The sequence below is a fragment of the Rattus norvegicus genome, chromosome 8, assembly GCF_036323735.1.
Source record: "Rattus norvegicus strain BN/NHsdMcwi chromosome 8, GRCr8, whole genome shotgun sequence".
In the NCBI taxonomy this organism is placed as follows: Eukaryota; Metazoa; Chordata; class Mammalia; order Rodentia; family Muridae; genus Rattus; species Rattus norvegicus.
In genome coordinates, this window is record NC_086026.1 from 67919367 (window position 1) to 67946739 (window position 27373).

At 39.0% G+C, this 27373-nt stretch overlaps 1 protein-coding gene across 8 annotated transcripts in view; it reads left to right on the forward strand.

Annotated features, from left to right (window-relative positions):
- Positions 1 to 27373, forward strand: part of Nptn (neuroplastin) — a 66554-nt gene that overhangs the window by 26689 nt on the left and 12492 nt on the right. For 5 of the 8 annotated variants that reach the window (XR_005487909.2, NM_001413347.1, NM_019380.3 and 2 more), the window contains exons 2-4: positions 8683 to 9030; positions 13711 to 13879; positions 18009 to 18103. Coding sequence is in view for 6 of the 8 variants with exons in the window: in NM_001413347.1 (NP_001400276.1) it covers positions 8683 to 9030; positions 13711 to 13879; positions 18009 to 18103 (612 nt within the window). In the remaining 2 variants the exon portion in view is untranslated. The remainder of the gene's footprint in view (positions 1 to 8682; positions 9031 to 13710; positions 13880 to 18008; positions 18104 to 27373) is intronic. The other 3 variants (XR_010054023.1, NM_001413348.1, NM_001413349.1) reach the window with 1 other exon arrangement.

The following is a 27373-nucleotide window of genomic DNA, read 5'->3' on the forward strand; positions in this document are numbered from 1 at the left end:
TGTTTTTTTCGGAGCTGGGGACCAAACCCAGGGCCTTGCGCTTGCTAGGCAAGCGCTCTACCACTGAGCTAAATCCCCAACCCCCAGTTTATACTCTTAACCAATGAGCTATCTCTCCAGCCCTCAAGAACATTTTTTTAAAAAGCTAGAATTGATTATAAATTGTTTTTATTTTTACTTACAATCTTACTTTATTTAAAGTTGGTTAGTTTCTTTTTGAAACATTGTCATTCTTTGTGCTGGTGGCTTTCAATGTTCTTATGGAAAATGGAAAAATGAAATAAGCCACTGGGATGGTCCAGCAAGCCTAACAACCCAAGTTTGATCCTTAGTACTCTACCACTGAAGGAGAAAACTTACTACTGGAAGTTGGTCTCTGACTTCCACACATGTTATGATGTTCACACTCTCAAACATTAATAAAGGTTAAAAACATTCAGAGCTGGGCATGTTGGTGCATTCCTTTATCCCAGAACTCAGTAGACAGGTGGGCCTCTTGATTGAGTTTGAGTCCAGCCTGGTAGATATAGCAAGCCAGGGATACATAGTGAGGATCCTCCACAACATAATCAGATAGATGATCTAAGTAAGTCCCTTCCCCAACCCCTCCCCCCCCACTCCATCCTGCAACGAGTGAGTCTCTTGAGTCAAGACTGCATTCTTCCAGCTTTTAAAGTATCTCCACAGAACACCTAGGGGTGATTTGGGCTATAAGTTATAAAGTAGAGCTCTTGCATAATATGCATTTTATAATACTGCATTTGTAGCTTCGTAGGTTACAGGTATTCTATATACGTGGTTCATGTGAACTTCACATTACAATCATGGATAAGATAGGAATTATTGTTCCCATTTTTCAGATGAGAAATTTGTGATTGAAGAAATGGAAGACTCTCATAGAGAGACCCTTAGGTATCTATTTATCTAACAGTACAGTAGCACAGTGTAGGGTCAGGGTGTCAAACCTTGGATCTGTAACACTACAGAAATTTGGTACTTGTATTTTTTCTGGGATGAGAGAATCCTGTGGTCTTTTAGTCGTACTTAGGACTTTTTCTTTGCCAGTGACTTTTGTTTTTTTGCATCAAGAGTCTTCTCATGTATCCTAGTTGGTCTGGAATTCATGTAGACCAGGCTGCCCTCAGACTTACAGATCTGCTTGTCTTCTCATGATGAATAAAAGGCCTGTATCAGGCCTGGTTGATCAACCTTAAGCCCATACAGCTCAGAAGATTATGCTTGCCTAGTCAGTAGGAATTGACAGCAAAACTGAAATCAGAATGCTTGTTGAAGATACTTCTCTCCAGTCTTTTTTTTTTTTTTTTGTCTCTCCTGGAGTTATTTAACATGTGGATTGTCCTTTACAGTTTTATAGAACTGTTCCACACATGTTATATGATCTTCATAGCATCATTTCTATTTGAAGAAACTGTTGTAAGTGCAGAGAATTTAAGTTGTGGAGATCTCAAAGTTTTTGTGAATTTACAGTTTAGCCTAACCAATATCTAGTGTTTTCTTGAATCACTATTGTTAAGCTAACTAGTAATTAATAGACCTTATTCTGAGTTAGTGAGATGGTTTACCTCAGTAGGTAAAGGTACTTGCTTCCAGGTTGATAGGACCTACATCATAGAAGGACAGAACTGACTAATGTAACTTGTCCTCTGACCTTTACATGGGACAAGGCCACCAGCACATATGGAGAAGTGTTCACACATGCATGCACACACTTATACTGAGGTGGATGGATGGATGAATGGGTGAAGAGAGGGCTGTTTTTTTAAAAATAATTCTGTTTTTTTCTTTGTAAGAATACTGCCTTTTTGTTTATTGGTTGCTTTCTGTGTTTTTGAGGCAGGTTTTATTTGTTGTCTGGGCTGGTCTAGAATGTTGTACTACTCTATTATTGGACTTCCCCCATTGTTCATAATCTTTCTTACTTCAGTGGCTCACAACTCTTCAGCAACTGCCAATTAATTGTGTCAACATAGGTATATCTGTTGTTACCGTACGTTACCACAGTGGTCCTTATTTTATTAGAAAAGTTACAGTTGACTTTTTGTTATTTTTTAAACAAGAATAAGTTAAATTTATTTGTGTGTGAAGTTCTGTTTCTCAGGCTGCTGTAAAGCAATGCCATAGGTTGCTTTATGTGGTCTGTTTAATATTTATTTCTTTGGAGAAATACGATACTAGGCAACATTATTGAGTGCTTAGTATGTGCCATGTGCTGTTTTAAGCTGTGTTGTTTTATGTAATCCTCACAATAACCCTCCAAGGAAATTGCTATTATTAGCTCCTTTTCACAGATTAAGCCGATGAAGCTCAGAGATGTTAGGCCACTTCCCTAAGGTCATACAGTTAGTAACAGAACCTCACGTATACCCAGGCAATCGGATTTTATTGTTTATTAAATTTAATTTCTAAGCTATGCAGACTTTTTTTTTCATTTTTACTTTTTTACATCAAGTAGATTTCAATATTTTTCCAAAGCAGAAAAGCGAGTTAATTTAGGCTAACAAATCCTTATACCATTTTGGATGGTATAATTTCAGAATCAAGGGTGGAATTTGATTTATAATGATCTTAATACCCACACTTTTGACATGTTTGTTTTATTGAAAGGGTCAGGCTTATCTTTGGAGAATGCTTTGTGATTGCCACCAATCTCCACCTAGTGTTAGTGATCAGGATAGTCCAGTAGTTCAGCACCAGCACCACACCAGCATCTTCTGTTGCAGAGTGAGGCTGTCCTATTTCTACTGCTACTACTGTATCCTTAAGCCGGCTTACTCTTGGTTGGTATACATGGAATGACTGCCTGTGGACTTTTGAGTTTGGTGTTAAGCAATAGTAATACATGGTCTGCTTAATTAACAGAAGCAAGCTGTGTAGGCTCAAGTCTGTGACATTTTTACAGCAGTAAAATGTCTCTTAAAATACTCTTTCCCTGTAACCACCTTGAGCAATAGGTCTTGTGCTTAATCTTATTTTTGAAGTAGTTGGTTTGAATTTGTGCATATGTATGAGAGAAAGAGAACAGACAATTTCTTACTACATCTTTGCTATCATCTCTTTATTTTGAAATATGAAAGAGAGAACAACGTGAGCCAGCCACAGAAATCAGTTGTAGAGGGGCTTGAAGGGAACAGCTTTCCTTCCCTTCCCTTCCCTTCCCTTTCCTCTTCCCCTTTCCCTTCCCCTTCCCCTTCCTCTTTCCATTTCCCTTTCTCTTTCCCTTTCCTCCCTCCCACCTTCCTTCCCTTCCTCCCTCCCTCCCCCCCTCCTCCTTTAAAGAAAGTGGCAAGTTTAGACAATTTTTGGAGGTTTGACCTTGGCAGTAGTCAGCTGAGGGACTGAGGTTAATGTTACCTGTACTGTGGGAGTTTGTTGGTCAAAATTCTTTTCCTTAGGGCATATGTGGAAATAGTTTACAACTTGCTCTTCTGTGTTCCCTTTCTCTTTGCACTCTTCATATCTACACATCCAGTTTCTCCTGCCAGAGAGCTCCCCTCTTTTTCCCTGCTGCTAGCCCCAGCTGTCATCTCTGCTTCCCATCCCCCAACCTCAGCTATGAAATTTTTTATTACACTTTTCTGGGTTTTGTTGCTTCCATTGTCATCACCCCCCCCCAAAACAAAACAAAACAAAACAAAAAACCCAAACAAAACCAGCTTGTATCATTGTGCCATCAAATAAGTGCTTCTGGTGCTCTCTTAACTTCAGGCAGTTGTGTGCGTTCATGTTGAGGGCACAGTTTGTTTGAAAGCCCTTGGTGAGAAAGGCAGGGCAGTGAGTCAGGTTTTGAGCTCCTTCTTCTGAATTGGAGCTAATTTTGGATAGATAATGAGGCCGGATGATTGCTAATAACCTTCCTTGCTAATTGTGATTTATTTCACACTGCTGTATAGAGAAGTTCTTTCCCAGTTTGGAGGGGAAATAGATCTATTTAACATGCTTTAAAAATGAATGTTCAGCTATCAAGGATCTCATAATTTCTGTAGAGACAGTACAGTTTGTGAGAAAGAGCCCCAAATAAGAATTGAAGACACCTTAGTCCCAGGTATATTCAGTCTTAGCCACTTAAGTTATCTTGGTTAAATCGTTTTAGTGGAGGATGCCTACCTAGGCTAGTGTTTTGTGCTACCAATTAATTTACTAGTTTAAAATAAAAAGTATATCTTTATTTTTAAATGTCTATGGTAATTTGTTTTTACTTTTGTAGCCTTGTAAGACACATTGATTGCAGCTGTGGGGAGTGTTAAGAGACGATTCTTTGGCTTTGGGTACTTTTTAGTTCTAGGCTAGACTTTCATGATAATGGGCAAAATATCCTCCCATAACTCTCCAGTGCTAGGGATTCAAAAACCAAGCAAGGGCAAGCACTCTTTTTTTTTTTTTTTTTTCCATCTTTATTAACTTGAGTATTTCTTATTTACATTTCGATTGTTATTCCCCTTCCGGGCTTCCAGGCCAACATCCCCCTAATCCCTCCCCGTCCCCATCCCCTTCTCTATGGGTGTTCCCCTCCCCACCCTCCCCCCATTATTGCCCTCCCCCCAACAATCTCATTCACTGGGGGTTCAGTCTTGGCAGGACCAAGGACTTTAAGGACAAGCACTCTTAACACTTAGCTTTATCCCTAGCTTTCAACACTTAACAGTTTTTGTACTATAGGGTTTGTAACGCTACCTTTCTTATAAAGCAATATTGGGAATAATGTATATAAAGTGCCTGCAATATATAACACATATTTAGAAAATGGTGCCTTAGAGAAGGGAGGAGGAGTTCAAGAGCTTCCATTCCTAACTTAGGAGTTATTTATTGAGAGTTAATGGCTACTGGAGGAGAGAGAACTTTGTTTGTTTGTTTGTTTGTTTGTTTGTTTGTTTTAAGGATGTGGCTCCTAGTTAGCTGGATCACACTCCAGTGGATGGCCCCACATTCATAGAAAACTTAAAGTGGCCTCGGCGGGTTGTTAAAAGAGAGGTAGAGCTGGGTCTAGGAGATTTAGGAGGTATAGTGAGATTCAGGTAAATGTGATTAAAATGCATCGTATGAAATTTTCAGAGAATTAATAAGATACTAACACACAGTGCCTAATGTCTTGATATCCCTTGTTTGTTTTAAGATAGTTTTAGTGGGCTGGAGATGGCTCAGTGATTAAGAGCACTAAATGATAAAAAGTGTATTTTTAATTTACTTTTAAGTGACTGTAGTAACTTTTCTAGCCTTGTAAGACACGTTGATTGCAGTTGTGGGCAGTGTTAAGAGACCACTGTTAAGAGGTACTGGCTATTTTTCCAGAGGTCCTGAGTTCAATTCCCTGCACCTATATAGTGGCTCTTGACTACTATCTATAAAGGAATCTGATGTCCTCTTCTGGCATGCAGGTGTACATGCAGCAGAACACTCATATACATACAAGGCATAAATAGTTTTTTAAAAAAAGATAGTTTCAGTCCTTTTTTTAAAGATTTATTTTATGTGTATAGATGGTTTTGCCTGCATGTTAGCACAATGTGAATGTGCAGTTTTTTGTTTTTTAATATTTATTAACTTGGGTATTTCTTATTTACATTTCGATTGTTATTCCCTTTCCCGGTTTCCTGGCCAACATCCCCCTAACCCCTCTTCTTCCCTTTTCTATGGGCGTTCCCCTCCCCATCCTCCCCCCATTACTGCCCTCCCCCCAACAATCATGTTCACTGGGGGTTCAGTCTTAGCAGGACCCAGGGCTTCCCCTTCCACTGGTGCTCTTACTAGGATATTCATTGCTACCTATGGGGTCAGAGTCCAGGGTCAGTCCATGTATAGTCTTTAGGTAGTGGCTTAGTCCCTGGAAGCTCTGAAATGTGCAGTTCTTAAAGAGGCCAGAAGAGGGACTCTGACTCTCTGGATTCTCTGGAACCACACCCATTTGGTTCCGAGAACCAAACTTAGATCCTCTACAAGAATGAGTGCTCAGGTCCACCGAGCCATCTTTTTAGGCCCTTCAGTTTCATGTTTTAAAAAGTTTACATTTGATTCTTATAATTTATCAATTCGAATAGTAATTTCGACTTGGTCTCGATTTTGTTTGTTTTGCTTTCATTTCTGAGATGTGTTTTTCTGTGTAGCCCTGGCTATCCCAGAACTAGCTTTGTGGACCAGGCTGGCCTCAAAACTCACAGAGAACCACCTGCATCTGAGCGCTGAGATCAAAGGTGTGCGCTACCATGCCTGACCTAAACCTTTTGGCCTATTAGATAAGCATTTTTTTTCCTCCAGGCTGAGTAATTTGTTTTGTTTTAGGCAGTAGGAATTATGTTTAGATCCTTTTCTCCAAATCTTTGAGTTGTGTAATACTTGGATTTGGGGTTGCACTGGAATTTCATGGGTTCTGTTGGTTTGGAACATCCTTTTTATATTGACATAGTCAACAGATTGGTAAGCTTTAGTCTAATAACTGCTATTCAGAAGAAAGTAGAACATGACACAAGTCTACTAATAGGTTTCTAGGACACTGTCAAGTACATAAATACAGCACCTGAGGGATAGAAGAGCTTCACCTTTATGGACAGTGTCAGAGGGAAATGTAATTTACTGATCAGGAATGTGATTAAAATAATCTTCATAGTGTTTTCAAGAATTTACTGATAACTAGTTTTCCCTGGCAATTAGACTGATAGTTAAAACCAGCTTCCTTAACCTCTCCTCTTTGTAGGTGTTAACTTTCTGGCAGTTGGTAGCAGTTTATGAGCACAACTGAGACACAGCCCTTTAGATCAGCATTTTACCCAGCAGCAAACTCAATTCTATACAGGACCTTGGTAGTTCTTTTCTGTATTTATTAAACAACTTTTGTGTCCGAGATTGACATTTGTTTGGCTGGTTGCACTTGTATTAGTTTCTTACAAGGTACTAGATCTTGTAAGAAAGAACTTATACAAAGTCTCAGATCCAAAGGGGAAGTTTCAAATGACATATTCAAAGTACATTTAGACTAAGCCTGTTGATTACTGTATTTCTGTATTATTCACTCTGAAGCTAGTTGAAAGGCCAGTATGAATTTAGAGTCTTGACCTGTACTTGAATATGATAGGCAGTACCTCCTTAGTATTTTTAGATCTACAGAGTGGGATACATCTCCAAAGGCAGATCCTGCTTTGGTTATAAACAGGAACATTTCTATGTAGCAACCTCCATTCCAGTTAGCTAATTACATCCTTGGCTTCTAGACAATAGAAAAACTAGCATTTTGTTCACCTGCTCTCTGGAGTGTTCTTAAATCTAATATTGGCAGATTCTGACCCGGTAATCTGTTCACTGTAAGCACTTATTATACTTTAGGGCATTGCCTAATGGTAGGAATTTGGGGGAAAAAAACCCTGGGGAATGAATGAGTGGATACTTGCCTGTGGTATCTTTCCCACTATAGGCTTTACTCCAGCTTTTTTTTTTTTTTTTTTTTTTTGGTTCTTTTTTTCGGAGCTGGGGACCGAACCCAGGGCCTTGCGCTTCCTAGGTAAGCGCTCTACCACTGAGCTAAATCCCCAGCCCCTACTCCAGCTTTTAAAATAAGTCTAGACAATATTTTTTTTAAACTCTTTCTGCTATTACTAACCTAACTTGTCTTATAGAAAGCAAGTTAAGGGCAGGTAGTAGAAGTAGGCATCAGCTTTAGTTCTGAGCAGTGCCTAAGTGCAAGTTGAAGCATAACCTTCACCCCGCAGTTTAGTTCATCAGTATACATTTCTCATCCTCTTTGAATTGACTGCAAGTAGACAGGCAGTTGCCCTTTTTAGGAAGACTCTTTCAAGAGCCACAATTATTTCAAAAACTGGCTTTTCAGGAGATTTTACTAGTAGAATTTATAGCATCATGAAGAGTATTGTCCCTATCTTTTCACTAGCATTTGATTGGGTTGCTGTTACTGTTGGTTCAGCTCCTGAACTGAGTATAATAGTTCTCACTTTGATGTGAAGTACAGATTGTGCCTTTTTTCTGGTCCTGAGGATCTGTATTCAGATAGAATTCATATAGATGCATAGACAGCTGGGCTGTTTGTTTACTATGGGCCTAGGGAAGATTAGGAGATGGAAAAGTCTAAACTAAGGATAGTATCCTACATGTGAGAAATTTGCCGCCCTTCAGCTGAAATTGGGCCTCTGAATAATAAGGTACTAGATTAGTTAATGCACTTCTTGTTGAGGTTTAGGAAGGGTACTGCATCTCTAATGAAATGTTTCCCATTCAAAAATGATCCTGACTTGGCATAAAAACCCATTACCACTTCCTGTTATCTTCCATCATTTGCCTGAGTTTGGAAAGGTAATGGTTTTGTGCTCTGTGGAAGGATGTTCTTCCCACGACTTAAGGCTTTCTCATTCCTTCCAGCTGGGCCCATTGCTAAAATGCTTTCCAGTGGGCTTGCTTCTGCCTGGCCAGCATCTGGGCTGCCCCAGCTTGTAATTGGCCTGCCTTTGCTTCATAAGCTTCCCAGGGTGGTTCTTCTTCTAAAAGCTTGTATGAATTGCTATTACTGTCTCTTTATAGTTTAAAAATGAATCCTTTTTTGTTCTCTGCAACTCATTTGCTTTTTTCTTTTCTTTTCTTTCCTTTAAATTATTAACACCTGTTGATTCTTTTTTTTTTTTTCTGATTGGCCTGTCACTGCATTCCTGCTCCCCCTCCCTCTAGCTGGGTTTGTCAAGTCGCCCATGTCAGAAACTAAGCTCACAGGGGACGCCTTTGAGCTGTACTGTGATGTGGTCGGGAGTCCCACGCCAGAGATCCAGTGGTGGTACGCAGAAGTCAACCGGGCAGAGTCTTTCAGACAGCTGTGGGACGGTGCTCGGAAGCGCCGTGTCACCGTAAACACCGCCTACGGGTCAAACGGCGTGAGTGTGCTGAGAATAACCCGGCTCACCTTGGAGGACTCTGGGACTTACGAGTGCAGGGCAAGCAACGACCCCAAACGGAATGACTTGAGGCAAAACCCTTCCATAACATGGATTCGAGCCCAGGCCACCATAAGCGTCCTTCAGAGTGAGTCCAGCACCCTACAGTAGTAGTACTGTAGTCTTTAGAGGTGGCCCAATGATCCTTCCCTTCTGCTTCCTTTCCCTCTACCCTAATATAATTGCTTACCCCACCCCTTGTCTTTGTTTTTTCAAATTCATGACCCTTTTGGTTGTAATGTCTGAAAACATTTGTGGCTACATTATTTATTTATTTATTTATTTATTTATTTTTGCTGTCCTTTCTATTTCCCTTATCTCCCAACCCTTCTCTGTGTCTTTCTTCTCAGGAACAAAGAACTTGAGGAAATCCATGACTGTGTCCAAAGTCAGCTTCGCTGGGAAGAGGTGGGGAGGGAGAACTGGGGAAACAAAAATTTTTTTAATAGCACAAATGCCAGGCAGTGGAATAAGGGTAGTTGAAACTGTTTTTTTCCCTCCTCTTTAATTTTGTAGTAGGTTTCCTGCTATCCTTTTGCTGAGTGCTTCTCTGGTGCCTTTCTATTTTTATTTTTCTCCCCACTCTAACTACTTTTTATTTCCCCTGTTTATCTGTTGGAAGCTCGCTCTGAATAGCTAGCTGCCTTCACCTCTATGGTTTTAAATTTGTGTCTGCCCAGCCTTTTCCCTCGCTGTGACTTGGTGTCATCCTGTTCTGTTGATAGGAATGTTGCCATGGTGCACTGTGGTAATATGTGTTTTGTTGGGTGGCATGTAAGCTTGGGTATTTCCACAGCTCCAGCTCTTTTTCTTTTCTAAAGCAGTGGCATGTGCTTCTCTGACAGCAGCACTCCAATGCAACAGCACAGTTCTTACTGAGCCTGTTTTGTTTAAAGCAGCTGCCTGAGATTCTCTCCCTTAGTCCTGCTATCAGGAGCTAGGTGCTCTGAAGCTGAAAATTATATTGTTTTTAAAACTCTCATCATGCTGTCTTGAAAGTCAGAATTGTATCTGGTTCCTATCCACAGACAGCTTGACTTTAATGTTTTCACAAAATTCCTAATCCTGGTGGATGATAAACTCAAAAATAGTTTGGAAATCATTCACACTGTCTCTTGTCTTAAAAAAAAAAAAGTTAAATCTCAATCCAAGTTCTCTACAGTCCTGTGTCTGTTGTACAAGTTAGGTTTGGGTGACCAGTTTTCTTTCTGAAACCTGTATGGTAGGAAGCAGAGCCCATCACAAAATCTGGGCTCTCACTAGGAAGGGTTCTAGTCCTGCATTTGACTTGGTTCTGACTGAGGGGCATTCTCAATTCAATAGAGGGGCCTCTTATACTGTTGCATGATTTTGGGTGGCTCAGTGAGAGACCTGACTGATTTAGAGAGAATGAAGTTAAGTAGTAAAATACTGTTTTTGTGAGCAATTTGGTGATAACATAGTACTATGACAGAGACCCTAAATCGATAGATTTGGAAAACTGAATGTATATACTTGAATGTATATTTAGAGAAAAAAAGTCAAATTAGTATCTGCTTTGTATTCACTTGGAAAACTGGAGGAGGGGATGTGAAAGGGAGACAGGAGGGGCTGTTGCAGTTGGTACTGCTGAATCAGAGACCCTGCTTCTGTGAAGAGGAAAAGAAAACCTGTCTGTGAAAATGGGGAACATTAACCCAGCAATTTTTCTTTCTTTTAACAATTTTTTCCCCTTGCACGCCTCCTTCTCCTGCCCCCTTGCTCCTTTCCTTAAACAAAAATCAGAATTATCCAAATGGCCACAAAGGTCTCTAGAAGTTCATAGTTATAGACTGGGCATTAGGTAGTTTCACTCCCAAGAATATTAACTTGTAGCTAAAAAGACTGTATGTAGGGAGTAGAAGATTAGAGCTTTGGAGTTAAGTATGCATCAGTTCCTAAGAGCACATAGTACTTACCCGTTTACTTAGAAACCTGTTTCTTAATTTATGGGTATCTGCATATACTTGAGCCATAACCTGGCTAGTCAGTCTCTTCCTGGATATCCATATCAGTTGGTTAACTTTAATGCCCTGAATTTAACTTTAATTAAATTGTTTTGTGATCTTAGGCTCCTTAGAAACATTGCCTCTAGAGGGAGGTTGAATTCTTCTAAGAATGACATACCAGTACTTTCCCCAAAGCTCTTTGAATAATGTAAACCAAAAGAGAAATGGGTCCAGTTTTGAGGCTGGCTTTGCCATAATATGTTCTTTACATAAACATGGTGGTTAGGGTTAGGGGCCTACCTATTGCTTCTAAATAGAAGTCAGTGATAAGTAAAAATACTTGAATTTCTAAATGTTCATCTCTCTTGGACTTTGACTGGGTAGCACTGAGCCACAGAAATAAATGTCTCACCTTCATCCTGGTGTCAAACACAAATGTAGTACTGCAGCCAGAGGAGCTCAGCATAGTGCTAGTTTCACATACAGTAATGACAGGAATCAGGTTACCCCATACTACAGACCTCCTATGGCACAGAATCGACTTGCTCCCAGCTGACTCTTTCCTGGATCCTTAACATTTAAGGGAAAAAGTACTTTCTTTTGCTTTCTAAGATTTCGTAGCAGAAAGTCTACCAGATTGCTCTCATCACCTTCTTAATCTCCCTGAGCTGCAATGATCATTGCATCGTTACAGGTAAGAGTAGCATTTTCTTTGCCTCCTTGTATATAAACATCTGGAAACTCTTGGCCTCATTCTCAGAGTTCATCCTTTCTCAGTGCAGTCTGAGAGGAAGAACCAGGAGATTCCCAAGTGGGATAGAATATGAAATTGGACAATAAAAATTCAGTGAAAACTTGAAAGTGTGTTTGGGTTTAATGTTGCTTTTGATATATTTTTAATTTCTCTTCTGTGGAGTACTGGTTCTATCTTTTTCACTTCTGTTTTTGCTTGGTTTTAATTTTTCTTGGAATTGTGATGCTTTCTGCTGATGGTGTATGTGCGCCTTCCATTGCAGGGTTTGCAGCTGTTCTGCTCAACTTCTTAAAGCCCAGGGATTTGGCTTCTGTCCAGTGTGTCTTGAACTCATAGGACACCAATGCGCTAACGTGTTTACATGCATCTGCTTTTGTCTTAGTGGCTGCTATGCCTCCATTATTTGTATATAGAGACCTTGTTTGGTGTTATTAAATAGGACCAGTACTGAATGGAAGGTAACTACTATCCTGTTGTCAGAATTGGAAATTAGTTAGAACCAGTTTGTTAATTGAGGCAGTTTTAAAATTTGCTTTATTATAAGATAATAAAGATACTAACTTTATAAGGAGAAATGTTATATGGGTTAGAAAGTCATTAAGACATTACATTTTCCAAGTATCTCGTGACTTCTCTATCCGTCCTCTTCCCTCCTCTGAACTATATAAAAAGAAGCAGTTTCAGGAGAGGGAGACAGTTCTATCCTCAAAAATTAGAACTATTCTTTATAAAATGAGGGAAGCTGCTGTGGAAATGTGTACTAGAAGTAGCCAGATACAGGAAAGTGGGAAGTCAGTCATGGGTGTCTGAGAAGGGGTATTTGGGGGAAAGAGGCACATACTTCTTAATGTGGATGGGGGAAGGTGATTGGTTGAGAATTCACCTGAAAGACAACATTTGACCCAAAGTAGAGAAAAACTAAATCTGGGAAAACTAAATCAAGCAACACAGTCCTGATTATAATATGGAAATAAAAATTTAAAAGTTCCTTCAAGATAAACCTACTAGAAATGATTCAATGTGATTTACAAATTTTCTGCTTAAGGGGTTCCGTTTAACTAATTGTAGGTTATTTTTGTAGATAGATGTTATCTTAAGTTGTCCAAGCCCAGAATAGAATCAGAAAGAAATGTTTTTACCTTGCATTAAGGTGAAGGTTTTTGGGGGCTAAGAGGTATTGGGAATTGGGGGACAGAAATAGGAAACTTAGTTAGATGTACTTAGGGCCATTTTTGCCACTGATAGTAATTTTGACCTTGGACACATCATTTTACTTTTCTAGCCCATAAAAGAAAGGAGTAAACCTTGCAGTTCTCTAAGTTTCTAGAAGCTCATATACCAAGACAAATTTCACTCTAATACAGTTGTCTTGCAGTACAATGTGTTTTAAAGTGCAATTCTGAAAAGGTTGTTTTGGGAATAAATATGGGCTGGAGAAAAGAGTCAGTGGTTCTTTAAGAAGTTACCCTCCTCAAAAATTTAAAGAATGCAGGAAACTTCCAATGGGAAGTTTACTTTGAAATCTAGTATCTTTTCTATGAAATGGCTGTGGTTGGTTTGCTGTAGGTTTAGCAGATTCCATTGTGGGAACAACCATACATGTATTATGTGTTGCTTTTCCAAGGTCTAGTGGCTCCATAAGGAGTCTGTTACATTAACGACACACTGCCCTTGCATTCAGAACTGCAAGGCAGAGCTCCATTTTCTTATAGATGCTGAATTGGCTGGTGGTTCTTACTTCATAAAAATTGTGGTATTGAAAACTGTAAGTGGATTGTTGCCAGTGCAAGCACATGTAATACTCCCATTCTTTCACGTCTAGGCCAGCTGGTCTTCAGGTCGTTGTCTGCGCTAGTGGTCATTTGCTTATAATCATTGTTTTTCCTTTTTTTAACTTCCACCAAAGTGGTAAAGTGAAAGTCCTAATGTAGTCCTGTCTGCCTTCCCTTTTCTTCTAGTCTCCCCACCCTACCCCATTTAACTCTCAGGCCAGGGCTACAAACAATGGAAAACTATGGCACTCTGTCATTATGTACTCTAATTACAGAACCAAGAATTGTCACCAGCGAAGAGGTCATTATTCGAGACAGCCTCCTTCCTGTCACCCTGCAGTGTAACCTCACTTCCAGCTCTCACACCCTTATGTACAGCTACTGGACAAAGAATGGGGTAGAACTCACTGCCACCCGTAAGAATGCCAGCAACATGGAATACAGGTGAGAACGTTCTTGGGAACAAAGGAGAGAATATGTTCATAATCCATCATTAGCAATTCACATTTATATGATACAATTATGAGTATGAAAATGCTAATTAATTGATATATTGTGGAGCTAGTGAGACGGCTCAGCCACAGTAATCCACATAGTAGAAGGAAAGAACCAACTGTGGCAGGTTGTTCTGTGCATGCATGCATGTACATGTACTAAGTAAACGTTTTTAAAAAGAGAGATGCTGGGTGTGATGGTGCACATCTTTAATCCCAGGATTTGGGAGGCAAAGGCAGGCAGATCTCTGTGAGTTCAAGACCAGCATGGTCTATATAATGAGTTCCAGGACAGCCAGAATTATGTGGAAAGACAGTGCCTCAAAAAAAAAAAAAAAAAAAAAAGAATTGAACAAACAAAAAAGGGCAGGGTGGAAGACAGACAGACACATACACACACATTATGAATTATTTTGTTACAGTAGCTTGAACTGGCTCCTTAGCTGGTTTCCATGCTTCCCAAAAGATCTTTCATATTAATGCATCTTATCCGCATTAGGAATTTACATGTACATGTTGAAAGGCTGAATTTGAGAACGTTTCTATTAAAATATGATCTCATTATTTCAATGAACTGATTTCTTTTCCAAATTCTGTACTTTGGTTTCAGATACATTTGGCTCTCTTCTGGTGTGTGTGTGTGTGTGTGTGTGTGTGTGTGTGTGTGTGTGTGTGTGTGTGTGTGTGAGAGAGAGAGAGAGAGGGAGGGAGGGAGGGAGGGAGGGAGGGAGGGAGGGAGGGAGGGGGAGGGAGGGAGGGAGAGAGAGAGAATGAAAAAGAGAAATGAGAATTTAAGGTGGGTTCCAACTCACAAAGACTATACAGCCTCCTGCCTCTGCCTCCTCAGTACTGGGATCAAAGGCATGCACCACCCCACTTTTGGCCTTGCCCTCTCCTGAATAGTTTAGTCTGCTATATTTGAGGAAAGCCTAGGAATCTGTCAAAGATTCCTCAATGATTCTAGCGGACAGTCGTGGTTGAGAACCATAGATGATCCTGTAACTGCTATAATTAAGAAACTGAGAACAAGAAGGAGTCATTCGTTCATGGAATCAGTATTAGTTAATAGCTTGAGTCACAGAATACAGTTCTTTTGACTTATTTCAGTAGATTGAGAAGCAAATTGAAGTCAGCTTTGAAACTGGGACAAGGGGTCTTTCCTATGGGTAGATGTCCTAATGAATTGTCTTCTAAGTGTAAAGTCACCATAACCTGATCATACAGTGGTCTTTAGTGATCTGGGGGGTGAGGTTGGTAACCTAGACATAGTCTCTGAATAGAGGAGGATATTTGCTAGTCTGAGTTATTTGGAACCCTGATCATGGGGTGCCTTTTAGAGTGTTGAGAACCTTTGGCATCTCATCTTTTAAAAGTTTGTTTTGGTTTGCAAAGTGATCTCAAAAAGGATCAGCTAATCCTGCTTGGCAGAATAATACAATATAAAGAAATTAGACTGGAGGGAGACCAGCAGAGCCTTTTTGGACTTAGCAGCAAAGACATTCTGCAGCATCACTAAGATTTTTGTGCTCCTTATTTAATCGATTTACATGAGTTTATAAGTCCTCATCATTTTTTCAGATCAGGAAATTAAGACTCAGAAAGTAGTAGGTCTGGGTGCTTTTAAGGTCAAATATAATATTATTATGTTCCAGCATCAGTGTGTTAGATTCCACACTTACTTTGAATTGTTTTTGTAATGCTTTCCTTCCCTTCTATGCCTTACCACAAAACGGCAACTTAATCTGTCTTTACTGTGGTTTCTTCTGATACTAAATTGAGAAGGTAGCCCTAGCAGTATTTTCATATTTTGGAAAGCGTTAATAGGTTGGGGTTGTTGGGTGGTGTTTACTTTTTCTTCTGGTCTGTCCATTCATTTTATGAATTTTTTAAAGAATGTATATGAATGCTTCCCTTTTTTATGCATAACAGAAGAGGGAATCAGATTAGGTAATCTGACTAGGTAATTACAGATGGTTGTGAGCCATTGTGCGATTGTTAGGAATTGAACTCAGGGCTTCTGGTAGAGCAGCCAGTGTTTTTAACTACTGAGCCATCTCTCCAGCCCCAATTTTTTAAAATTAAATTTAAAAAATTATTTGTATTTGTATTTTACCTGCACATATGTCTGTGTGAGGGTGTTGGATCCCTTGGAACTGGAGTTATGGATAGTTGTGAACTGCTATGTGGGTGCTGGGAATTGAACCTAGAATCTCTGAAAGAGCAGTTTGTGCTCTTAACAATTGAGCCATCTCTTCAGCCTGCCCCTTTTTCTTCTATACATTAAAAATTTTTTTTAATATAATACCTCTTTCAAGGAAGCAAGTGTCCAATCTGCTTGACTTATCTATTGTGTCTTTGCCACTGCTCACTTTTTGCCCCAGTTTACTTGCTGGTCTCCAGGCTATGGATTAAAGTTTAGACATTCTTGGGCTACTCAGTCAGTTGGCCATTGAACCAGCTTCAGAAGCCTGTCCTTTCTACCATGTAAGAAACATTTTCTGTTTGCTTCAATTTTCTTTCCAGTAGTTAGTCCAAGGGAATGAATGGTTTTGGGAAATTGTAAACACATTAAGCATGTCCTCAAACTTGGGAGTCTTTTTTTGTTCCTAAGTATTTCTTATGGAACTTAGATTAGAGTCAGGCAAACCCTGAAGGATATGACTGTTTCTCAGTTTTCAAACTCTGGACTACTTAAGAACAGCTGATTTGTCTGTGTTTTCCTTTTGAGAGCATAGATCCCAGGTGGTGGGATATTTGTGTCACACCGAGAAGATAACCTGGTTGTTCCCTTTTAGAATGTTGTGCGGGCATAGAAATGCTGAGTCACTTCTTATCTGTGGTTTCTTACCTTGTTTTTCTTTTTTTTTATGATGAACAATATAATAGGTTAATTTATAGAGCCAATAAGTGGTTAAGACGAGGAGTTTTTATTAAACATTAATTTCTGCAGAGGAGATGTGCTTATCTTTTCAATGATGTTTAGAAGAACAGTTTGAAGGCATCCCTGTATTAGTATTTACCCTCCAATCTGGGGCATTTGATTTTTTATTTATTTTTTTTTTTTTTGCAGTTACCAATGCCTGTCTGTCTCTTATGTCTGTCTTTCTGTGTGTGTTTGTGTGTGTGCAGGAGGGAGTGTATTGAGTCTGTGTAAGGTGGTCATCAGCTGTGAGCCTTGAGAGGAACTAATATCCTGGCCACACATTCTTACACTAATTTCTTAACTTGTTTTGTTCTGACTTTGTTCATTCACTCACTTGCTTTCTCATTTCTTCACTACAGTATGTGTATCAGGTGAGGACTGAGTATAGAGTTTGTACCAAAACAGTGCCTACTCCCATACAATGTGGGACAGATATCAGCCAAAAAATATGATAAATACGTGGTTACAAATTGTGGTAAATACTGTGAAGAACCACAGTGTGAGAGTAATGAGGGAAGAAGAAATGGACTTAAGTATGCTGGGTGATGGAGAAACAGTATAGGGGCATTGTATGGCGATTTTGAGGTGGAAACAAGCTTGTGGTATTGCAAAGTGCCTAGTAGAGCTAGAATATAGCATGATATTATTTTTCTTAAAATAAAAAGCTGAATCTCTGCAAATAAACGTGCTATTGGTAGGTTTGGTTATTGGGCCTTTTTGTGTTGACTTCCCGAAAAGCATACCACTAAATCAGATTTTCAGCAAAGCTCAGAAAGGTCTTATGAAACACCCATCCCTTCTGTTTGTCTGGAACTCCAAGAGAACAAATTTTTATTGATGATTTTTCTGCATATCAATATAATTTGTGTTTGGTGAAGCCCTCCATTTTCAATTGCTTGTTTTGTAGTTTGTTTCTTTCAGTAAAGTGTAGCATAGTAAGATTAGGGACCAGAATCCCCTTCTATTTCTATTACTGGTACCAGGCAAGGAGTAAGGCACTAATATTTGAGAATACATAAAAGAATGCTCATAGTGAGGAAGAGGTAAGTTACAGTGAAGAGAGAGATTTGAGAAGTGTGGTCCCTTCTTGTTGCCTGTTTGGTTTGCCTTCTGTTGCTTATTACCACATTTCATTTCTTTTCCCTTATCTCTGCAGGATCAATAAGCCAAGAGCTGAGGATTCAGGCGAATACCACTGTGTATATCATTTTGTCAGCGCTCCTAAAGCAAATGCCACCATTGAAGTGAAAGGTACAACCTATCAAAGACTTCAGTGTTAGCCGCTGGTTCCTTCTGAGATATTTCTTTACTCTGGATGTCTGGTTTTTAAAATTCTTATTTCCAATTTGAGAAGCAATGTAATTTATAGCTAAGATGACAGGGCGGACTTTTCAAGTTCCTGGCTTCTGTGCTTCCATTCCTTTATTTGTAAAATAAGGACATCAATAGCACTTACTTGATACATTTGATGGGAGCCTTAATTATAGTAGACTTACTATATAAAATTACTGTTTCACATGTCAGAATGTTAAGTAGTAGCATCTTATATGATCCAGCATTGTGTAAGTTCTTAAATCTTATAAGTGTGACTATGTAGGTCTTAGGTGGGTCTAGCCACATTTGTGAAAGTACATTGTGCAAGGTTAATATAAAGCTATTTGTTTTTAAGGAAATCTTGTGGTAGGCATCTTCAAGATGAGGCTATAGCAGAGAGTTTCACAGGCGAATAGACCTTTGCAAATTGTAGCTACCTAATAACACTAATCTTAGTTTTCATGCATTATTCATAAGGAGAAGCTGAGACCTTCAAAGGTAAAACCATTGTGTCCTGTAATGAATTTATGTCAGGGCTAACCTAGAGCCCAGGTCGTGACTCTCCAATAAAGTATTTTTTCCATTGTTATGTTGTCTAAGAAGCTGTTTAAGGTACTGGTTAGGAAACAAGGATTTTATTTTATTTTATTTTGTTGAGAAAGGACCATAGAAAGACAAACTTGTGCTAGAAGGACAGATTTGGGGGAAAAGAAAAGCCCAATTACTTTGCTCTTCCTTAAAATATTTGGAAGATCAAAAATGCAGATTGAAGAGTTAGTCATGTTCAGCGTCCTCTATGAATGAAGGGAAAGAAGTGTTGTGATACAGTCCTGATTAGGAGGTGATAAAGGCCCTGTCAGTGCCACCTCTGGCTGCTAGATTACATTCTGACTTGTGCAGTTCTAGTGGTTCCAGCAGATCACAGTAGGCCATGGTTTGTTGCTTAATTCCTTTCTGCTTTTAGAAAATGCGGCATTTGTTTAACTTGAGGATAGAAAGTGTTGGACATTTTCTCTATGCCAGTAGTGAGCCTTCCTGACTGTAAGTAAGCTGAGTTGGGTGAGGAGAAACAGTGCTATGGGACAGGATAAATAAGTTTGTTTGTTTGTTTGCTTACCTATTTAATTAAACACAATTGTAGGTGCTGAATAACTGCAATCTTAAGTTGTGATTTATAAGCAGCACTTCAAGAATGCAAAACAATTAGGTTTTTTTTTTTATTTGTTTGTTTAGCTGGCTTACAAGTAGGGTTCAGGGATGATGAGATGACTGAGTAGGTATAAGTGCTTGCTGTGCAAAGCTGGTAACCTGGTTAGAAAGTGCACCAGCTCTGATTATTCTCTGACCTCCACATGCCCTCCATGCTCCCAGTGCATGCACCAAACAAAGAATAGTAACTGAAGCTAAGGATGGGAGTCAACAGCCCCAGAGGTATACCTCTTCATATCTTTGTGGCAGATAGGAAGCAGTAGTGAGGAGGGGCAGAACAGAGAGGGCTGCTGGCTTAGTGTTTTGAGATAGAAGTTACAACTTGTATATTTTGGGGAGTGGCTCAGTAAAGTGTTTGCTTTTAAAAGCATGAGGATCTGAGTTTGACTCCCCAGAACTCATATGAAAAAAGGGCACTTTCCCCTGCAGTTTCAGCTCTACAGAGACAGGAGGATCCCTAGGCTTTGATCCTGTCTTTAAAAATTATGGGAAGAACAATTGGAGAAGACACCAAACATTGACTTAAAATCTCTGCTTGTATGCACACACTTGCACACTTGTAGCACACACGTTATTCATGTGCTATCATGTTCAAGTTGTTGATTGCATTGTTAACTTTTTACTGTATTCTAACTCTGTTATGAAAACAGGAACAAACAGTGGTATCCTGGTTTAAAAGACTGAGAAATTTCAGATGTGAAACCCTTATAGATTGCTGGGCGTTTGTATTGTGGAGGTTTCTAGTTTATCCCGGAGATGCATGTCAATTCTAGTTGTCTCTACCAGTACTTGTTTCAGCCGTCTTTCCTCCACCTGTTCCCTTTTCTACCTGTCCCCATCTACCCACAGCCCACCTGTAATATCAGATCTGTTTTCAAGCATCCTTCCCTTGAGCCCTCCCTGTTACTTAGCTTCTCTGAGCCTGTGGATTTGTAGCATAGTTATCTTTTATTTTACAGCAAATATCTACTTACAAGTAAGTGCATTCTTCGTCTAGGTTACCCCACTCAGGATGTTGGTTTTTGTTTTGTTTTGTTTTTTCTTCCTACTTCCATTCATTTGCCTGCAAGTTTCATGATTATAATTTTTTAATAGCTAAGTAATAATACTTTATTGTATAAATTTTCTTTATTCATCCTTCAGTTGAGGGACATCTAGGTTGGTAGGATGGAATATCCTTTGGATATATATATATATATATATATACACACACACACACACACACACATATATACGCATGCCTAGGAATGGTGTAGCTGGTCTTGAGGTAGATCAACTTTCAATTTTCTGAGACACTGCCATATTGATTTCCAAAGTGATTGTATAGTTTGCACTCTTACCCAGCAATGGAGGAGCATTCCCCTTGCCCCACATCCTCACCAGCATGAGCTGTCACTTGTGGTTTTGATCTTAGCCATTCTGACAGGTATATGATGGAATCTCAGACTTGTTTTGATTTGATTTCTCTGATGGCTAAGGATGTTGAATATTTCTTTAAGTTCTTCTTGGCCTTTTGAAATTCCTCTGTTGGGAATTCTCTGTTTAGATCTGTATCCATTTTTTAATTGTTTTATTTGGTTTGTTGATGTCTAGTTTCTTGATTCTTTATATATTTTGGAAATTAGTATGATCATCTTATTAGATGTTGAAAAAGCTTTTGACAAAATCTAACACCCTTTTATGTCTTGGAGAGATCAGGGATACAAGAGACATACCTAAACATAGTAAAGGCAATATATAGCAAGCCAATAGTCAACATCAGATTAAATGGAAAGAAACCTCAAAGCAATTTCACTAAAATCAGGAATAAGAGAATGTCTACTTTTTCCATATCTGTTCAATATAGTACTTGAAATATTAGCTAGAGTAATAAGACAATTGAAGGTGATCAAGGGGATACAAATCAGAAAGGAAGGGCTGGAGAAATGGTTCATCAATTAAAAGCACTGAGTTCAATTCCCAGCAACCACATGATGGCTCACATCTTTCTCTAATGAAATCCAATGCCCTCTTCTGGTATGTCTAAGGATAGTAACCTGTACTCACATACATAAAATAAATAAAATTCTTTTTAAAAATGTTGGAAAGGAAGAAGTCAAAGTAAAACTATTTGCAGATGATATATTATACGTAAGAGATCCCCAGAATTCTGCCAGGGAACTCCTACAGTTGATAAATACCTTCAGCAAAAGAGGCTGGGTACAAGATTAAGAAAATCAGTAGCCTTCCATATACAAAAGATAAATGCATCGGAGAAAGAAATCAGAGAAACAACACCCTTCACAACAGCTGCAAATAATGTAAAATATATTGATGTAACTTTAACCAAGAAGGTGAAAGTCCTGTATGAAAATAACTTCATGTCTTTGAAGAAACAAATTGGAAAGACATCAGAAGGTAGAAAGATCTCCTATGCTCATGGATTGGCAGGATTAACATAGTGAAAATGGTCATTTTACCAAAAGTAATCTACAGACTCAATGCAATTTCCTTGAAAATTCTAACACAATTCTCTATAGACCCTAAAAGAGTTAATTCTCAACTTCATATGGAAAAACAAAAAACCCAGGATAGCTAGAACAATCTTGTATAATAAAAGAATTTCCAAAAACAGCATGATATTTACATAAAAACAGGTTGATCAATTGAATAGAATCAAAGACCCAGACATAAATTCACATGCTTAATGGTCACCTGATTTTTGACAAAAAAGCCAAAATTATGAATATGGAAAAAGGAAAGTATCTTCAACAAATGGTGCTGGTCTAACTGGATGTCAGCATGTAGAAGAATGCAAATAAATCTGTATCTATCACCCTTAAGTCCATGTGGATCATAGGCCTCAACATAAGATCAGATAGAACCTAATAGAAGAGAAAGTGGGGAATAGCCTTGAACACAGTGACATGGACAGAACCACCAGTCTTGCAGGTACTAAGATTGACAATTATAAATGGGACCTCATGAAACTGAAAAGTGTTATAAAGCAAATGACAAATCAGTAGGACAAAATGGCCACCTACAGAATGGAAAAAGAAACTCAAAAGGTTTTTAAATGGCTGGTGCTAGGTTGTTCAGTTAATTGGTAAACAATAAGAGACTTGATAGCATCTAGGTATCTTTGATTTTCAAATTCAGAACTTGCTTTTTATATCCCTACTGCTGTGAGTCTCAGCTAAGGTTACTCCGTTGGTTCCTGGGAACATTCCCTAGCCTGTGGTTCTCTGTAGGGTTGAGGCCTTTTGGGCTTTTCCCTGTTCAGTTTGGCCTGTGTGTTGGTATCAGTATCCTTGTTCAGCTTAAGTTTGTGGAGTTATGTTGGTGAAACTTTATAGTTAAAGCTTTTGATGGCACAATCTAGAAGGTGCAATCTCGAGGCAAATTTTCTGACCCTCTGGCTCATTGAATCCCCTCTCCCCTCTTTTTCTACAATGTTCTCAGAGCCTCAGGTGTGGGGAGTGGTGTGTGTGTGTGTGTGTGTGTGTGTGTGTGTGTGTGTGTGTTGAGATTGGGCTCCACAACTCTGCATTTTGATTGGTTATGGTTTTCTTATCTATTGCAAAAAGAGGTGTCCTTTGTAATGGTGAAGACTACACTGATAAGGCTATACTCTTTAGGAGGATGTAGAAAGAAAGTCTGGGTGTGGAGTCGGGTGGTGGAGGTGGCACAATGAGTCCTGTAGGTGGATGCAGGTACCTAATATTTTTTGACTGAAGAAATCTCTGAGAAAAAGTGAACAGTAGATCAGAGTAATGGCATAGTAACTGTAGAAGAGTTGCTTTTATGGAAGCAGTAGAAGCAGCCTGATACTCCTTAGGTAGTAAAGAATTTTTCATGGAAAAACAAGAAGACATTTCCTTTGGTATTGAACCTAGAAAGCATTTCACAGAGTGGTACTAAAACAGACTTAGCCTTGGCAAGAATTGATGATAAATGCAGCTTGGAGCCTTACGTGTTCCATCCGTATCCTAAGTGCCCTTGGAAATGCATGCAAGTCCACTCTGCCTTGGAAGCAGTCTGTGGACTATAGGATTTTGGATTCTTTCTAAACCAAAGAAGCCAAGTAGTTCAAAGGTCCTATGTGGTATCAGACCATGATGTGATATGATTCTCCAGGATTTTACAGTTTCAGTGGATGTTTGGACATCTTACCTACCTATTTAAGAACCCTGGGAACTAGGCAGGTACAGGAATTATCTTCATTTGCTAAGTATAGATGAAAGCATGGAAGAAAAGCCAACTCAACTGGAATTTGAACCAATACCTTTTGATTGTCTTTCCCACCCTGGCCTACTTTGAGTTTGCTTTTAGATGTCTTGTTAAGCCTTAGTGGAAAATATCAGGATAAAAGAAGCTTAAATTCAAAGAATTAGCTCTACACCAGGCTTCTTAGTCCCTTAAAGCTGTGCTGAAGCAGGTACTATTTATTTCTTAGGTGAGTCCTAAAAGTGGAGAATAATAGTCACCAGCATATCTACATCTCGAATGTCCCCAAATATTGAGCTCAAGATTGCAATAAGTTGGCTAGACGTGGAAAGTCATTTTATTTTATTTTATTTTATTTTACTATTTTTTCTTCTTTTTCCTCAACATGGTCTCATGTAGTTGAGGCTGGCCTCAAATCTGTTATTTTTACCCTCTTCTTTCTCCTAAATGCTTAGATTGTAGGCATGATTCACCACACCCAGTAGGTTTCTGTTTTGTTGTTTTGTTTAGTTTCTTATTAAAAAATTTTATTTTTGAGATTATAATAGAATTTATTTCTCCCTTTCCTTCTTCCAAATACCCTTCCTTGCTTTATTTAAAATTCATGGCCTCTTTTTTCATTAATTGTTGTTATATGCATTCATGTGTGTATATATGTATGTGTATACACATACACATACATACATATAGATGCATATGTATATACCTAAATATTCCTCAGTCTGTAAAATGTTACTTGTGTGTGTGCGTTTTCAAGCCTGATTGTTTGGTATAGCCAGTTGCTGGTCCCGGGGGGTGGGGGGAGAATGATGTTTCTTCCACTGTCAATGTGTTCTTTGTGTAGGTTTGAAGACTTGTGGTATTTCCCCATCTACTTTGGCATATCTGTTCGCCTTGTTCAGCTCATGTGTAGGCAGTCATGTTGGTGAGACTTCATGGGTGTAGCTTCTGGTATTACTAAGAGACACAGTCTCAGCAAACTCCCTGATTTTTTGGCTCTTAGAATCTTTCTACTTTCTCTTCTGCAATGATCCTGAGCCTTAAGTGCATGGGTGTTTTGTAGATGGATCCATTTGTTACTGGACTACACAGCTTTGCATTTTTATCAGTTGTAGTTTTCTATAATGGTCTCTATCTTTTGCAAAGAGAAGTTTCCTTCCTGAGGGGTGAGGACTACATTTTTTTTTTTTTTTGTAGTTATAAGGACAAGTATTTAGTTAGGACTTACGTTGGTTTAGTAAAATGGTGGTTGTAGATTCTCCTCCAAGACCACTTCACTAGCACTGTTTTGGGTGGCTGGGTTTCTAATTCCAAGCGTGCTGTGTGCTGTCTTTTGTTGAGCATTCTTAAATCTCATTAGAGAGCTGCTGGTTACCACTAAGTGGTATGCTATGTGCCACTACTGCACCATACAGTTATGCCATTTTGGTGGCTGATGTACTCATATTTGAAGATTTGGAGTGCTAGAAACTTCGAATGAGAGAACTCATGTGATGTTTGTATTTCTGGATCTGGGTTACCTCACTCAATATGATCTTTTCTAGTTCTAGCCACTTAGCGCAAAGTTCATGATTTCAATTTCCTTTGCACCTGAATAGTATTCTGTAGTGTTTATGTGCCACATTTTAGTATCCATTTGTCGGTAGAAGGACATTTACGTTGTTTAAATTTCCTAGCTATATTGCATAGCAATGCACATGGCTGAGCAAGTGTCTGTGGAGTAGGGTGTCAGGTCCTTTGGTCATATGCCAAGGAGTGTATAGCTGAGTCTTTAAGTTTTTTGTTTTGTTTTGTTTTGTTTTTTAATAATTCTCCACACCAATTTCCATAGTGGCTGCCCTATTTTGTAATCCCAACAGTGAGGGAGGGAGGGAGGGTTCCACTTTACCCTATCGTTGTCAACCTTCAGAATTTGTTGTAGGTTTGTTTTGTTGATCTTTGCCGTTCTGACTGGGTATCTCAATGTTGTTTTGATTTGAATTTCCCTACTTGCTAGAGATGATGGATTTTTTGTTTTAGTTATTTTTAGGTTGTTTTGTTGTTTTGAGAATTTTCTGTAAGACCCAGGCCCATTTTTTTTTGAATGAGTCTTATTTTAAAATCGTTTTGAGTATATTTTGAATATTAATTCTGTCAGATGTATAGCTGGCAAAGATTATCTCCCATCCTTTGGACTCCCTTTCACAAGTTGATTGTTTCTTTAGCTGTGCAGAAGCTTTTTAGTTTTAGGAATGTCCTACTTATCAATTGTTGCCCTTAATTGTTAGGCAAATGGAGTCCGATTCATAGTCTTTTCATGTCCTCTATCATATAAGTACTGTGTCATATGAGGTATGCTTGTATTTTCTTCTAGCAGTTTCAGTGTTGCAAGTTTAAGTTTAGGTATTTGATCCATTTGGAGTTAGCTTTTGTTCGAGGTGAGAGCTACATGCCTAATTTATTTTTCTCCATCTATATCACAGCTTCACTTTTTGAAGATGCAGTCTTTTCTCCAGCTTATGTTTTTGGCATGTTTATCAATTATTAAGTGGCTGAAGTTATGTGTACTTGACCCTTCAGATTTTACATTGGTCTGATTGTCTGTTTTGTACCAGTACCAAATTGTTTTCATTACTGTGGTCTATAATATAGCTTAAGATCTAGAATGGTGGGGTTGGGGATTTAGCTCAGTGGTAGAGCACTTGCCTAGCAAGCGCAAGGCCCTGGGTTCGGTCCTCCACTCAGGGGGAGGGGGGGGCACAGAAAAAAGAAAAAAAATCTGGAATGGTAATTCCTCTAGTGTTGTTCTTTTTGTTTTGGCCTTTCAAGTTCTTTTGTGCTTCCATATGAATGCTAGGACTTGTTTGTTTGTTTGTTAGAAGGGGTATAGGTTGGGGGACAAATGTGTGTGTTGTTCTTTTCTTTCATCATGTAGGTTGCAGAGATCTAAATCAGGCTGTCAAACATGGCAGCCTTGTTTATTTCCTTTTTGGAGAGAGGGTGTTGCTGTGTAGTCTTAGGCTGCCCTTCAAATCTCTATATACCAGCCTCTACTTCCCAGTAGATATGCCACCATACCTGTCTCAAGTCAGGTATTTTTGGAGGCAGGGTTTTTCTTTGTAGCCCTGGCTGTCCTAGTATTTAATCTGTAGACCAGACTGACCTAAAACTCGGAGATCCACTTGCCTCTGTCTCCTAATTGCTGGGATTAATGGTGTGCGCCACCACCGCCAGGCCTCAAGTCAGGTTTTTATTCTGTTTACAAACCCCTTGAGGATGTTAGTTGAGGTTCCTGATTATTCTTTTCCTTACTGGTTAAGCCCAGTGGGCTTGATGTTGGTTTTCCTGATTGAGTTCAGGTTGGTTTTCAGTAGCTCTTAAAGCATATATTGATTTTCACGTATCATTTAATAGGCTTGATTTTTACATATCTAGATTTAAAGGAACTTTCATTTTCTTAAGAAAATGCATGACATTTAACACAATGCATAGTTATTGTAGGCGTTTGAAGAAGAAAATGTGGCCTACATAAGTGACAGTGTTTCTGTTTACATGTTTCCTGAAGAACATGTTTGGGTAGTTAGGACAATTGAGCTTGTGTGTTTTTTCAGTAGGTTCTACATTGGTAGAAATTCTTACAGTATTAACTCTGGTATTTCCTTGATGCTTTGGTAAGTAAGGGTAGGGGGTGAAATTGATCTTCTTACCCTATTGTGACTCAAAAGGTTTTTTCAACACACCTTCATATTCAGCTTTGATAAAGACTGATAGCATTAGAAGCAAGACTCTTGAGTCAGTAGGAAAGGCCTTTGG